Source organism: Canis lupus, chromosome 17 (genome assembly GCF_011100685.1).
Source record: "Canis lupus familiaris isolate Mischka breed German Shepherd chromosome 17, alternate assembly UU_Cfam_GSD_1.0, whole genome shotgun sequence".
NCBI lineage: Eukaryota > Metazoa > Chordata > Mammalia > Carnivora > Canidae > Canis > Canis lupus.
The window spans coordinates 21,706,604-21,717,841 of NC_049238.1; the positions used below are offsets into that span (position 1 = coordinate 21,706,604).

The 11,238-nt window shown below is 42.0% G+C and overlaps 1 protein-coding gene across 8 annotated transcripts in view; it reads right to left on the minus strand.

Annotated features, from left to right (window-relative positions):
* SUPT7L (SPT7 like, STAGA complex subunit gamma) overlaps positions 1–11,206 on the minus strand; it is a 29,250-nt gene extending 18,044 nt beyond the window's left edge. For 5 of the 8 annotated variants that reach the window (XR_005372259.1, XM_038561122.1, XM_038561117.1 and 2 more), the window contains exons 1-5: positions 10,481–11,049; positions 9,884–9,984; positions 8,619–9,240; positions 1,526–1,850; positions 49–286 (exon numbers count right to left, since the gene is read on the minus strand). Coding sequence is in view for 7 of the 8 variants with exons in the window: in XM_038561122.1 (XP_038417050.1) it covers positions 49–286; positions 1,526–1,850; positions 8,619–9,031 (976 nt within the window). In the remaining variant the exon portion in view is untranslated. Of the gene's footprint in view, positions 1–48; positions 287–1,525; positions 1,851–8,618; positions 9,241–9,883; positions 9,985–10,480; positions 11,050–11,092 lie in introns of those variants that run through there. The other 3 variants (XM_038561124.1, XM_038561118.1, XM_038561119.1) reach the window with 3 other exon arrangements.
* Positions 11,207–11,238: the final 32 nt, after the last annotated feature.

Below are 11,238 nucleotides of genomic sequence, written 5' to 3' on the forward strand. Positions count from 1 at the left end.
TGCTGACATTGGCAGATATCCCAGAATCACAGTCAATTGTTTTCTTACTTGAAGCCTGTGGTGAAGCCTCAACTTCCAGGTTAGATGGGAAGCGCTCACTCTGAGCCCCGAGGACTCCCATGGGCAGTGACTGGTCTCCAGAAGCAAGGTCAGCCTCCAGTTCCTCACTGACAGGGAATGTGATGTCGCTCACAGGTTCTTCCTTGATCTTTACAGGTTTAGTGTCCTCTGTGGCCTTCTCAGGGTTGACCATCCTTTCATACTCCTCAGATAGTTGCTTACTAATCTGTTGGCAAGCAAGAGTCAATCTTCCAAAGAAATGTTAAAAGCAAAGTGGATGGTTAGCTTGTGGCATCGCACGTAAAACCAACATAATATGAATAAAGCAACCACTGCCAAAGGAAAGAACTGGTTTTTTGTTTCATTGTTTTAAAAGAGATTTTTATTTACTTATTCATGAAAGACACACACACAGAGAGGCAGAGACACAGGCAGAGGGAGAAGCAGGCGCCATGCAGGGAGCCCGACGCAGGACTCCATCCCGGGACCCCAGGATCACGTCCCGGGCTGAAGGCAGGTGCTAAACCGCTGAGCCACCCAGGGATCCCCTGATTTTTTGTTTTGTTTTTTACTTTTTTTTGAGCACAGCAGACACATGGAAGGAATTTGTTGAAGGTGCTGAGTTTGCATTTGTAAATGAGAGAGACACAATGAAGAAAAGTTGTTTTAGCAGAGAGTTTCTTATTAATTAATAAATAGTTGCATAAAGGTAAAAGAGACTTTGTTAAAGACAAATCAGAGTGGGGACAAAAGATCACATTTTTGGCTGTAAAAACTAATAGTTGAGATCTGTCCCCTAGGTGGATAATGAAGGGTATAGGAAATCTGGATCACTTAGCAAAGACTGTCAGGTGTTAAAAATCCCTAATCGTATTTTAGATTTGGGGAAACCAAAACAATGAACAAATGACTTGCTTAAGGCCACAGGGTTTGAAGAGATTAGGTAGTTCTGGCTGCAACCAAAAATGGTATCTCTATCCCTTCTTCTGCCCTTGGGCAGTATCACTTCACTCTGTTTGGTTTTGCTTTTTATAGCACTTAATGCCACCTGAAATTGTTTTGATCACTTTTTATTTACTTGTTTTTGTTTCTCTCTTTAAGAATGCACGCTCAAGGGACTTACCTTATTAACTGCTGCTGTCTCACATATGCCTCACTCACAAAAGGCACTCAATAAATATTTATTGAATAAAGCATGGTAACCATATTCTCTCAGACTCCATATTCCTGTCTATAATTTTTTTTCCAGCAGAAGTGTTATCAAAAAATGTGGCCGCTCATTGACTAAAGGAGGCCCCAGGGTCTGGCCAGGTCAGTGATGAAGTCAAGAAAACACAGCTAGGGCCATGAGGAGAGCAGGTCAAGTCCACTCTATTCCAAGCCCCTGTGCTCTGTTCCCTAGGGCAAGTATGGGATCCTGCTGAACACCCCTAGATTACACCCAGTTCTCACAGGGTGACCTCACCTGTAGCATGTAACTGTGATAGTCCTTGATTCGGTGCTGCCAGAACTTCTGGAGGGAGAGCACACTGCCAATGCCCACTTCATGGAATACTTGCTCCATAATGTCAGGGAAAGGAGTCTGCCCCAGCCGGGCTTCCCGATCCACAGCGAAGCGCAGCAACTTGGTGAATTTAAGGCAATATTCATGTGCCACATCAGTAAGGGTCTCCAGGACACTTTCATTAGCACACTCGAAGCCTGCATGGGCCAGGATTGTGGCCACTGCCTGGTAGAGAAGCTGCCGGCAGGAGTGCCAGCTGAGTTCAGTCACCGGTTCCCCTTTCCCGCTGAAAGGCGAGACATGGCAGTGTTACTAGTGCTCTTGCAAAGGGCTGACCCATCCTGTCTCCCTAGGAGTTTTACAATTTTAGTCAAACCACTGGCCCAGCTTTCTAGGGGAATTCTATGCAGTTACAGAGCCCGGTTTATCTTGCTGCTACACAGGGCATGTCTCAACAACCCACGATCATATCTCTGAGCTCCTCCAATTACATAAAAGTCTTAATAGACAATACATGTCCACAATAAACAATATAAAAGTGTCAGGTGAATATAAAGTTTCTTTTATCAACTGCTCAGTTTTGACTACTTTCAGGATGAAAAAAAGTTTATAGCTCAGGCACTGTTCAAGAGTGCTCTAATTATTTCACCACATAGCTTCCTCATACGCTGGATGATACACGGAGTTTCAGAAATTCAGTCCCAATTAGGAGATTCTTATACAACTACAACAGACCATTTGTAAAACTGGACAAGCAACTCAATTTCATAAAAGCAATTTAAAATGTATACAGTTTACAAAGCATTTTTATCCTATCCTGTGCACAGTGGGTAGTAGATCCATATTATGATTCCCATTTGGCTGCAGGTTTCAGAGGTTGAGGTTCAGAGGTGCGGACCTGCCGGAAGTTGTTTCGATATTATCAGAAGGTGGAGCTTCTGATTTCAGATCCCATGTTCTTCATAATACACCATTTTACTCCTAATCACTGCTGTAGAAATCTTAATCTAAGAAATAACTTCAAAAAGGTCTCTGACCTCCTAAAAATAACTTTTAACACATTTCTAATCAATACCTGTCTCCTGAAAATTCCTATCTTCTGCCTCCCTCTGACAAATAAGAAAATGGATAAAATCAGGTATAGAAGATTTCTTGGGCAGCCCAGGTGGCTCAGCAGTTTAGTGCCGCCTTCAGCCCAGCGCCTGATCCTGGGGACCCGGGATCGAGTCCCACGTCGGGCTCCCTGCATAGAGCCTGCTTCTCCCTCTGCCTGTGTCTCTGCCTCTCTCTGTCGCTGTCTCTGTCTGTCTCTCTCTGTGCATGTCACTCATGAATGAATGAATAAATAAATAAATAAATAAATAAATAAATAAATAAAACCTTAAAAAAAAAATCTTTTCCCTGGTCCATACTTGGCATGTGTCACTATGTGCTGTACAAGAGGGCTAGAGGAGCTGTGTACCCACTTTACTACTATCTGCTCAGAAGCAATTACTGCAGTCCACATAATAGTTGGAAAGCAAGAAAACCAACTGCCAAATAAGTTTTCAAAGATTATTTGAGAGTGTGTGTGAGCAAGTGGGGGGTGGGGGGGAGCAGAGGGGGTGGGAGAAAGAACCTTAAGCAGGTTCTGCACTGAGAAGGGAGCCCAACATGGGGCTCATCTCAAAACCCTGAGATCATGACCTGAGCTGAAACCAAGAGTCAGACACTTAACTGACTGAGCCACCCAGGTGCCCCCCAAATAACTGTTCATTTACTATTTCCACCATCATTTCCTATAGCTAGTCTCCAAAAGCTAAAAGGGCCAAAAGCAAAAGGCCTCAGAAATGCCTAATAAACAGCTAAACCAGTATTGCTTTATTTGAGTAACACATGGACTTACTTCAAAGGAAAATAATTCTTTCAGCACCCCATAGCTGATGCAAATTATTTTTGCTAAACGTTTCTTAAATATGTATAAAACAAACTAGTATAAACTTCTGATGTTAACAGCTCTTCTGAATTAAAATTAGAAGTTTGTGATTGGAAGAACAAACATGGTTGAAATAACTATACTACCCAAAGCAATCTACGCACTTAATGCAATCCCCATCAAAATATCACATGCATTTTTTCACAGAGCTAGAGCAGGGATGCCTGGGTGGCCCAGTGGGTTAAACATCTGCCTTCGGCTCAGGTCATGATCCTGGGGTCCTGGGATCAAGTTCCTACATCAGGCTCTACTCATCTGGGAGCCTGCTTGTCCCTCCCCCTCTGCCCCAAGCTCCCCTTGGTCATGCTCTCTCTCTCATTCTCTGTCAAGTAAATAAATAAAATCTTGAAAGAAAAAAAAAAAGAACATTCCTAAAATTTGTATGGAAATACAAAAGACTTCTGGTAGCCAAAGCAAGCTTAAAAAAGAAAAGCAAAGCTGGAGGAATCACAATTCCAGACTTTGAGTTATATTACAAAGCTGTAGTGATCAAGACAGTATTGTGCTGGCACAAAAAAAAAAAATGGATGCATAGATTAACAGAATAGAAAACCCAGAAACGGACCCACAACTATGATCAGCTAAACTTGCACAAAGCAGGAAAGAATATCCATTGGAAAAGAGACAGTCTCTTCAACAAACGGTGTTGGGAAAACTGGACAACAATATGCAAAAGAAGGAAACTGGACCACATTCTTACACCATACACAGAAATAAATTCAACATGGATGAAAGACCTAAATGTGAGACAGGAAACCATCAAAATCCCAGAGGAGAACACAGGCAGCAACTTCTTCGACATTGGCCATAGCAACTTATTAGATATATCCCCTGAGGCAAGGGAAACAAAATAAAAAATAAACCATTGGGACTTCATCAAGTTAAAAAGCTTCTTCACTGTGGAGGAAACAACCAAACTAAAAGGCAGTCTTTGGAATGGGAGACGATATTTGCAAATGATATATCCGATAAAGGGTTAGTATCCATCCAAAATCTCTAAAGGACTTCTAAAACTCAACACCCAAAAAACCAAATAATTCAGTTAAAAAATGGACAGGAGACATGAATAGACATTTTTCCAAAGAAGACATACAGATAGCTAACAAACACGTGAAAAGATGCTCAACATCACTCATCATCAGGGAAATACAAATCAAAACTACAATGAGATACAGATCACACCTGCCAGAGTGGCTAAAATTAACACCACAGGACACATGGTGGAGACATGTGAAGAAAGGGGAACCCTCTTACACTGTTGGTGGGAATATAAACTGGCGCAGCCACTCTGGAAACGGTATGGAGATTCCTCAGAAAGCTAGAAAGAGAATTGCCTTACAATTGTGCTACTAGGTATTTACCCAAAGAATGCAAAAATGTTGATTCGAAGGGATACATGCACCTCCATGTTTACAGCAACATTATCAATAATAGCCAAATTACTGAAAGAGCCAAATGTCCAATGACTGACAAATGGATAAAGAAGATGTAATATAGGGATCCCTGGGGGGTGCAGCGGTTTGGCGCCTGCCTTTGGCCCAGGGCGCGATCCTGAAGACCCGGGATCGAGTCCCGCGTCGGGCTCCCTGCATGCAGCCTGCTTCTCCCTTGCCTGTGTCTCTGCCTCTCTCTCTCTCTCTCTCTCTGTGACTATCATAAATAAATAAATAAAATCTTTAAAAAAAAAAAGAAGATGTGATATATATTTATATATGTACGTATATACACACAGTGGAATATTAGCCATAAAAATGAATGAAATCTTGCCTTTGCAATGGCATGGATTGAACTAGAGAGTATTTTGCTAAGTGAAATAAGTCAGAGAAAGACAAATACCATATTTCACTCATATGTGGAATTTAAGAAACCTAACAGATGAACATAGGGGAAAAAAAGGAAAGAGGCAAAGCATAAAACAGATTCTTAACTATAGAGAAGAAACCGTTGCTGAAGGGGAAGCAGGCGAAGGGATGAGTTAAACAGACGACGGGTATTAAGGAGGACACTGGTGATGAGCAGTGGGTATTGAATGTTAAGTGATGAATCACTAAATCCTACACCTAAAACTAACATTACACTGTATGTTAACTGGGATTTAAGTAAAAACTTGAAAAAAATGAGAAAGTTTGATGCAAAACTACAAAATTCTAAATAACAGCATCAATTTAATATGATGGCAATATTCTTAAAACTAAATTGCCTTCCAAATGTAAATATGGTACTGATCACTACAGAGCAAGTTTTTTGAAGCTGTATCTATATGAACATGTGAGATGCATGTAATGATAGTTACCCCTACCTTTTTCACTATTCCAAGGACTTCAGAACCTTCAATTATACAGTGTGCACCAGGACATCATTTGGTCAACTGGAACTGCAACCCTTACATAGTAATAAGTCCATTTCTGTTCTTTTCTCACTACTTTGGGACAATTAAAATAGTAGTAACTATTATCAATAACAGATGAAATTAAGTGGTATACAATATTACTTACATATATTTTTTCCAAATATATTTAACCTTCAATCTAATCTTGAGGAAATAATCAGCAAACCCAGTGAGTGGGACATTCTACATCTAAATGACCTGAACTCTTAAAGATTAGTATCCTGTGTTTTAAAAAAGGGGAAGCTAGTTTTTTTTTTTTTTTAAGATTTTTGTTTATTAATGAGAGACACAGAGAGAGAGAGGCAGAGACACAGGCAGAGGGAGAAGCAGGCTCCATGCAGGGAGCCTGACACCGGATTGGACTCGATCCAGGGTCTCCAGAATCCTGCCCTGTGCTGAAGGCGGTGCTAAACCGCTGAGCCACCCGGGCCGCCCAGGAAGCTCTTCTGGTTTAAAATTCATTAAATAGGGGCGCCTGGGTGGCCCAGTTGGTTGAGTGTTTCACTCGTGATTTCAGCTCAGGTCATCATCTCAGGATCTCAGGAAGGAGCTCCAAGTCAGGCTCTGCACTCAGCAGGGAGTCTGTTCTGGGATTCTCTCTCCCACTTCCTCTGCCCTTCCCCTGCTCACACGCTTTCTCCAACAAAAACATAAACAAAAACAAGACACTAAACAGCTAAATGAAAATCATTTTTAGGTTCTGGATTAGAGGAAAATTTATTTATAAAGGATATTTTGGAGAAATCTGAATATGGACTTAATAATTGATATTATATAATTAGTGTTCATTTATTTTGGTGTGATATTGGTATTGGGGTTATGTAGGAAATTTTCTTTATTCTTAGGTTAAAGTGAACAATTTAGGGGTGGAAGAATACTTAAGAATTAAGGGGTGAGGGATCCCTGGGTGGCGCAGCGGTTTGGCGCCTGCCTTTGGCCCAGGGCACGATCCTGTAGACCCGGGATCGAGTCCCACATCGGGCTCCCGGTGCATGGAGCCTGCTTCTCCCTCTGCCTGTGTCTCTGCTTCTCTCTCTCTCTGTGTGACTTACATAAAAAAAAAAAAAAAAAAGAATTAAGGGGTGAAATACTGAGATATGTGCAACTTTAAAATATTTGGCAAAGACTGTACGTGTATATATTTACAATTGTTATGCATTTATTTATGTGTGTATGTGTGTGTATACATGCTTATACACATGTGAGAGAAAACAGATGTGGCAAAATGTTAACAATTGGTGAATCCTGGTAAAGAGTATTTAGCCATTTCTTGTACTATTATTTAAATTTTTCTTTGGTCTGACAAATTTCAAAATGAAAAATAATTTTTTGGCACCAGATGCAAACTTACACACTGAAATGCAGTAGTAGCATTATATCATAAAGCAGTCGTTTAGAGGATATGGAGCAGGGCTTCTCAAACTTAAATACACATATGAATCTTCTGGAGATCTTGTTAAAATGAAGAATTTTTTTTTTTAAGATTTTATTTATTTATTCATGAGAGACAGAGAGGCAGAGACACAAGCAGAGGGAGAAGCAGGCTCCCTCTGGGGAGCCCAATGTGGGACTCAATCCCAGGACCCCAGGATCATTACCTGAGGAAAAGCAGATGCTCAACCACTGAGCCACCCAGACGTCCCTAAAATGAAGATTCTGATTCAGGAGGCTGGGTAGGGCCTGAAACTCTGAATTCGTAATAGGTTCCCAGGTGATGTTGATGCTCCTAGTCTGAGACCAGATTTTGAGTAGCAAGGATCAAGAACATTTTTACATTACTTCTAAAGTGATGTTATCACAATGAAAATATAGCTGGACCCTTGAACAACATAGGGGTTAGGGGCACCAACTCCCTGTGCAGTTGAAAATCCACAAACAGCTCTGACTCCCCAAAACTTAATGATTAACAGCCAACTTTTTTTAAAAGTGTATTTTACCTTATTTTTTTAGTAATCTCTATATTGATATGGAGCTTGAACTCATGACCCCGAGATCACGATTTCACGTGCTCTTCTGTCTGAAACAGCCACGCACCCCAATGATTTATACTAGCCCACTACTGACTGGAAGCCTTAGTGATAATATATAAAGTTGATTAACACTTCTTTTGTATGTTTATATGTATTATATACTGTATTCTTACAATAAGTCAGCTAGAAAAAAGAAAATCGTAAGGAAAATCCATTTCTAGTACTGTACTGTAAAAACATCCACATGTAAGTGGACCCACACAATTTAAACTCATGTTGTTCAAGGGTCAACTGTACACAACTTAAAAATTCTTGTATAGAACTTATGGATTCCTAATAATATGAGAGTAAATCCATGAATCTCAACTTGAGGATACTAACCTAAACCCATAATATACATTTTAAATCAAACAGAAAGACTAAACTCTGAGGACTGAGGCCATGGCTTCTTTAACATACTAGTGCAGTATCTTGCTCCTAGTAAAATGTTTGGCATGTAACAGGCACTCAATAAATATTTGTTACCTCAAAAGTAAAAGACACAGACTCCGGATATGGAAGATCAGGATTCAAGTCTTAGACTTCCTTCCAATTACCTGAGCAACTTTGGCCATGTCGATTACTCTTATACTCCGTTTCCTCATGGAATTAGGACTGCATGCTTAACAGTGCTGTTGCGAAGACTTTTTGGAAAAAAGAAATAGCAAAGCCTTGTCTTACCGATAAAAGTCACTCTCTGGGTCACTGTGCCGGATCTGGAATGGTGCATTGGGATTCTTACAATCTATAGGCAGGAGGTCATCAGGAAGAGGAGGTGACCCAGGGCAAGAGGGAAGAGGTTCACTCTCTTCGGTCTTTACACCTTCTGTCTGTTGCTGACTCTGGGCCTGAGCTGTGGCAATGAGATTGCGCAGACGTCGGTTGTGCTGGATCAGCTGAATAGTATGGATGGTGAGGCTGCATGGCTCTGAGGGGATGTCCAACATTGTAGGGGGCTTGGGCTTGTTGGCTGAGGGCTGGTGCAGTGGTGGGTCATGGACTTCCACTAGACGGAACTCCCGTGGGAGCAAATCAAAAGAACTTCTGTTGGTCTGGCTTGATGAGATGGGTATCTCTCCCCAGTATCTCAACATTTTGGAATAAGAAAGGAAGAACCTTCTAGATAAATGTAGTAGTGACCTAAAAGCAGTGTTTTTAAATCTCTAGGTTATAGGCTTCTATAGTAAAAAAAAAAAAAAAAAAAAAGTGAAGTCTAGCCAGTTATTTACATAGAAAGTAGGCTGTTCAAGACCACTCAGAAAATGTCAATGTCAGCAACACTGTAGGACCAAAGATGTTCTCCCTGAAGAAATTAAGAGAAATATAACTGTTAGATGCCATTCATCACAGTCACATACAATGACAATTCCTACTGGACTGAACCACAGGTGGAATTTGGGTCATTAGTAGACTAAAAGCTGCAATGGTATTGGGAGGGCTAGTGTCCATGTTTTCAATATTACCCCACTAACTCATTACGAGAACTACCATCATGCTCAATCCTGAACAATCTGCAAGGCAAGATCCTCAAATGAGACCTGGAGTATTTCTCAGGGTATCTCGACACATCCGTCCTGAATCAGTAGGAGAAAGGGGGGTGGGGTGGGGGGTAGAGTTAAAGATAGGAAGAGGTGGTTCTTACTATGTGTGTCAAACACAGGCAACCTTTTCCCTGGTCCCGATGAAAAAATCTATTGACCAGTAATCTAAATGGCCTTACGCATTCAGCCTCTGACATATATACAGAAGAATCTCAGTGATTTCTGCTGCCTCCTAATTGGTATCCCTTACTTCAGTATCTCCCTGTATCTAATCTATGCTCCAGTGCTGCTAGACTTCATCTTTTTAAGACTCCCATCTAACAACTTCTCTTTGCTTACTGGAAAAAGTCAGCCAGGAGTCTTGGAGCTACCATTCATCAAAATCTGCAATCTGACTTAACCCACCTTTCCGGATTCGTTGCCCATATGTCTCTTCAAGTTCAACAAACGTTTATCAAATGCCAGGCATTATGGAAGAAGACAAACACCACTGCAAGATCCCTGACCTGAGGTGAGGGAGAGAAATATATAAACAGAACATTTCAATATGGAAGTGTATGGTAAGGGCTGTTCTAGAGACACAGACCTGGTGCAGTGAAAGCACAAAGAAGGAGCTTCCTGGAGGAAATTTCCACCCTGGTTCTAACCGTATCACGACTATTCAGTTTCTTGAGCATGTCATGTATTTCCAGTTGACCCTTTAAGTGGTGATCTCTGCCAGAAATGCCCCTCCACGCACTACATCCCTGGCAGACTTGTATTCGATTTAAGTATAGTTTATAAGTATAGTATTTAAGTATAGTTTAGGTCACCAGTCTCCATCACCGCCCCAGGAAATCTCCCTTCCTTATATTCTCACAGCACTTCTCATGTCTTCACCACAGCATTTATACCTGGATTGAAACTAAGACTTCTCTCAGTCGAGTTTGTCCTTCCATCTACCCCCATGATCTTTGTACAGTGTCTGGCGCACAGTATATTTGGCATTTGTTGCGTGCTTACCATGTGCCAGGCTTTGTCTTTACTGTTTAATTCAATCTCCACATCTATCCCATTTTTCAGAGGCAGAAGCTGAGGCCCACCGTCTTGCCCAACGTCGCAAATGACGGAGGGAGAAAATCAAGACAGGCTCCAGAGTCTGCGCCCCTAACCACTACACTATGCAGTCTCAGTAACTGGCTTCCGAAAAAACAAAATGAACAAAGAAATGGGTCAACGAAGGGACCAAACAGAACAAAATAAAACCTTAATTTCACCGAAAAGAACACGAAGAATAAGTTCAAAGAAAGCCCCGGTCCTCGGCAGCTCCCAGTCAGGGTGAGGAGGCGCAAGGGCCTGGAGTCATTGATGCCGGGCGGGGCGGCTGGGAGACGAGGAGGTCTGGGCCTGGACCGTGGCACGGAAGCGCGACTATTCACTGCCGCGTCACGGGAGTTGGGCTGGAAGACTGCACGACTCGGAAAGGCCTGAGGCGAGGGTCGCCAGGCCCGCGAAAGCTGGCTAGGTGACGGGTGGTCCTAGGCTGTCGGAAGCGCTTCTCCTCACGCAGGATATGCCACAGGAAGCTATTACGACAGGTTGCACCCTCTAAAGATGTCCCCATTTTCACAGCACCTCGGTCTCCTTTTACTGTTTTTTCCTTCCCGTGATGTTGCCCTCTTCGTAACGTCGTGTGTGGGTGGTGAAGGAGCAACTCCGCCATCGCTGCCCAGAGAAGCCGCTGGGAGCTGAGAGAGAGAGAGAGAGAGAGAGAGAGAGAG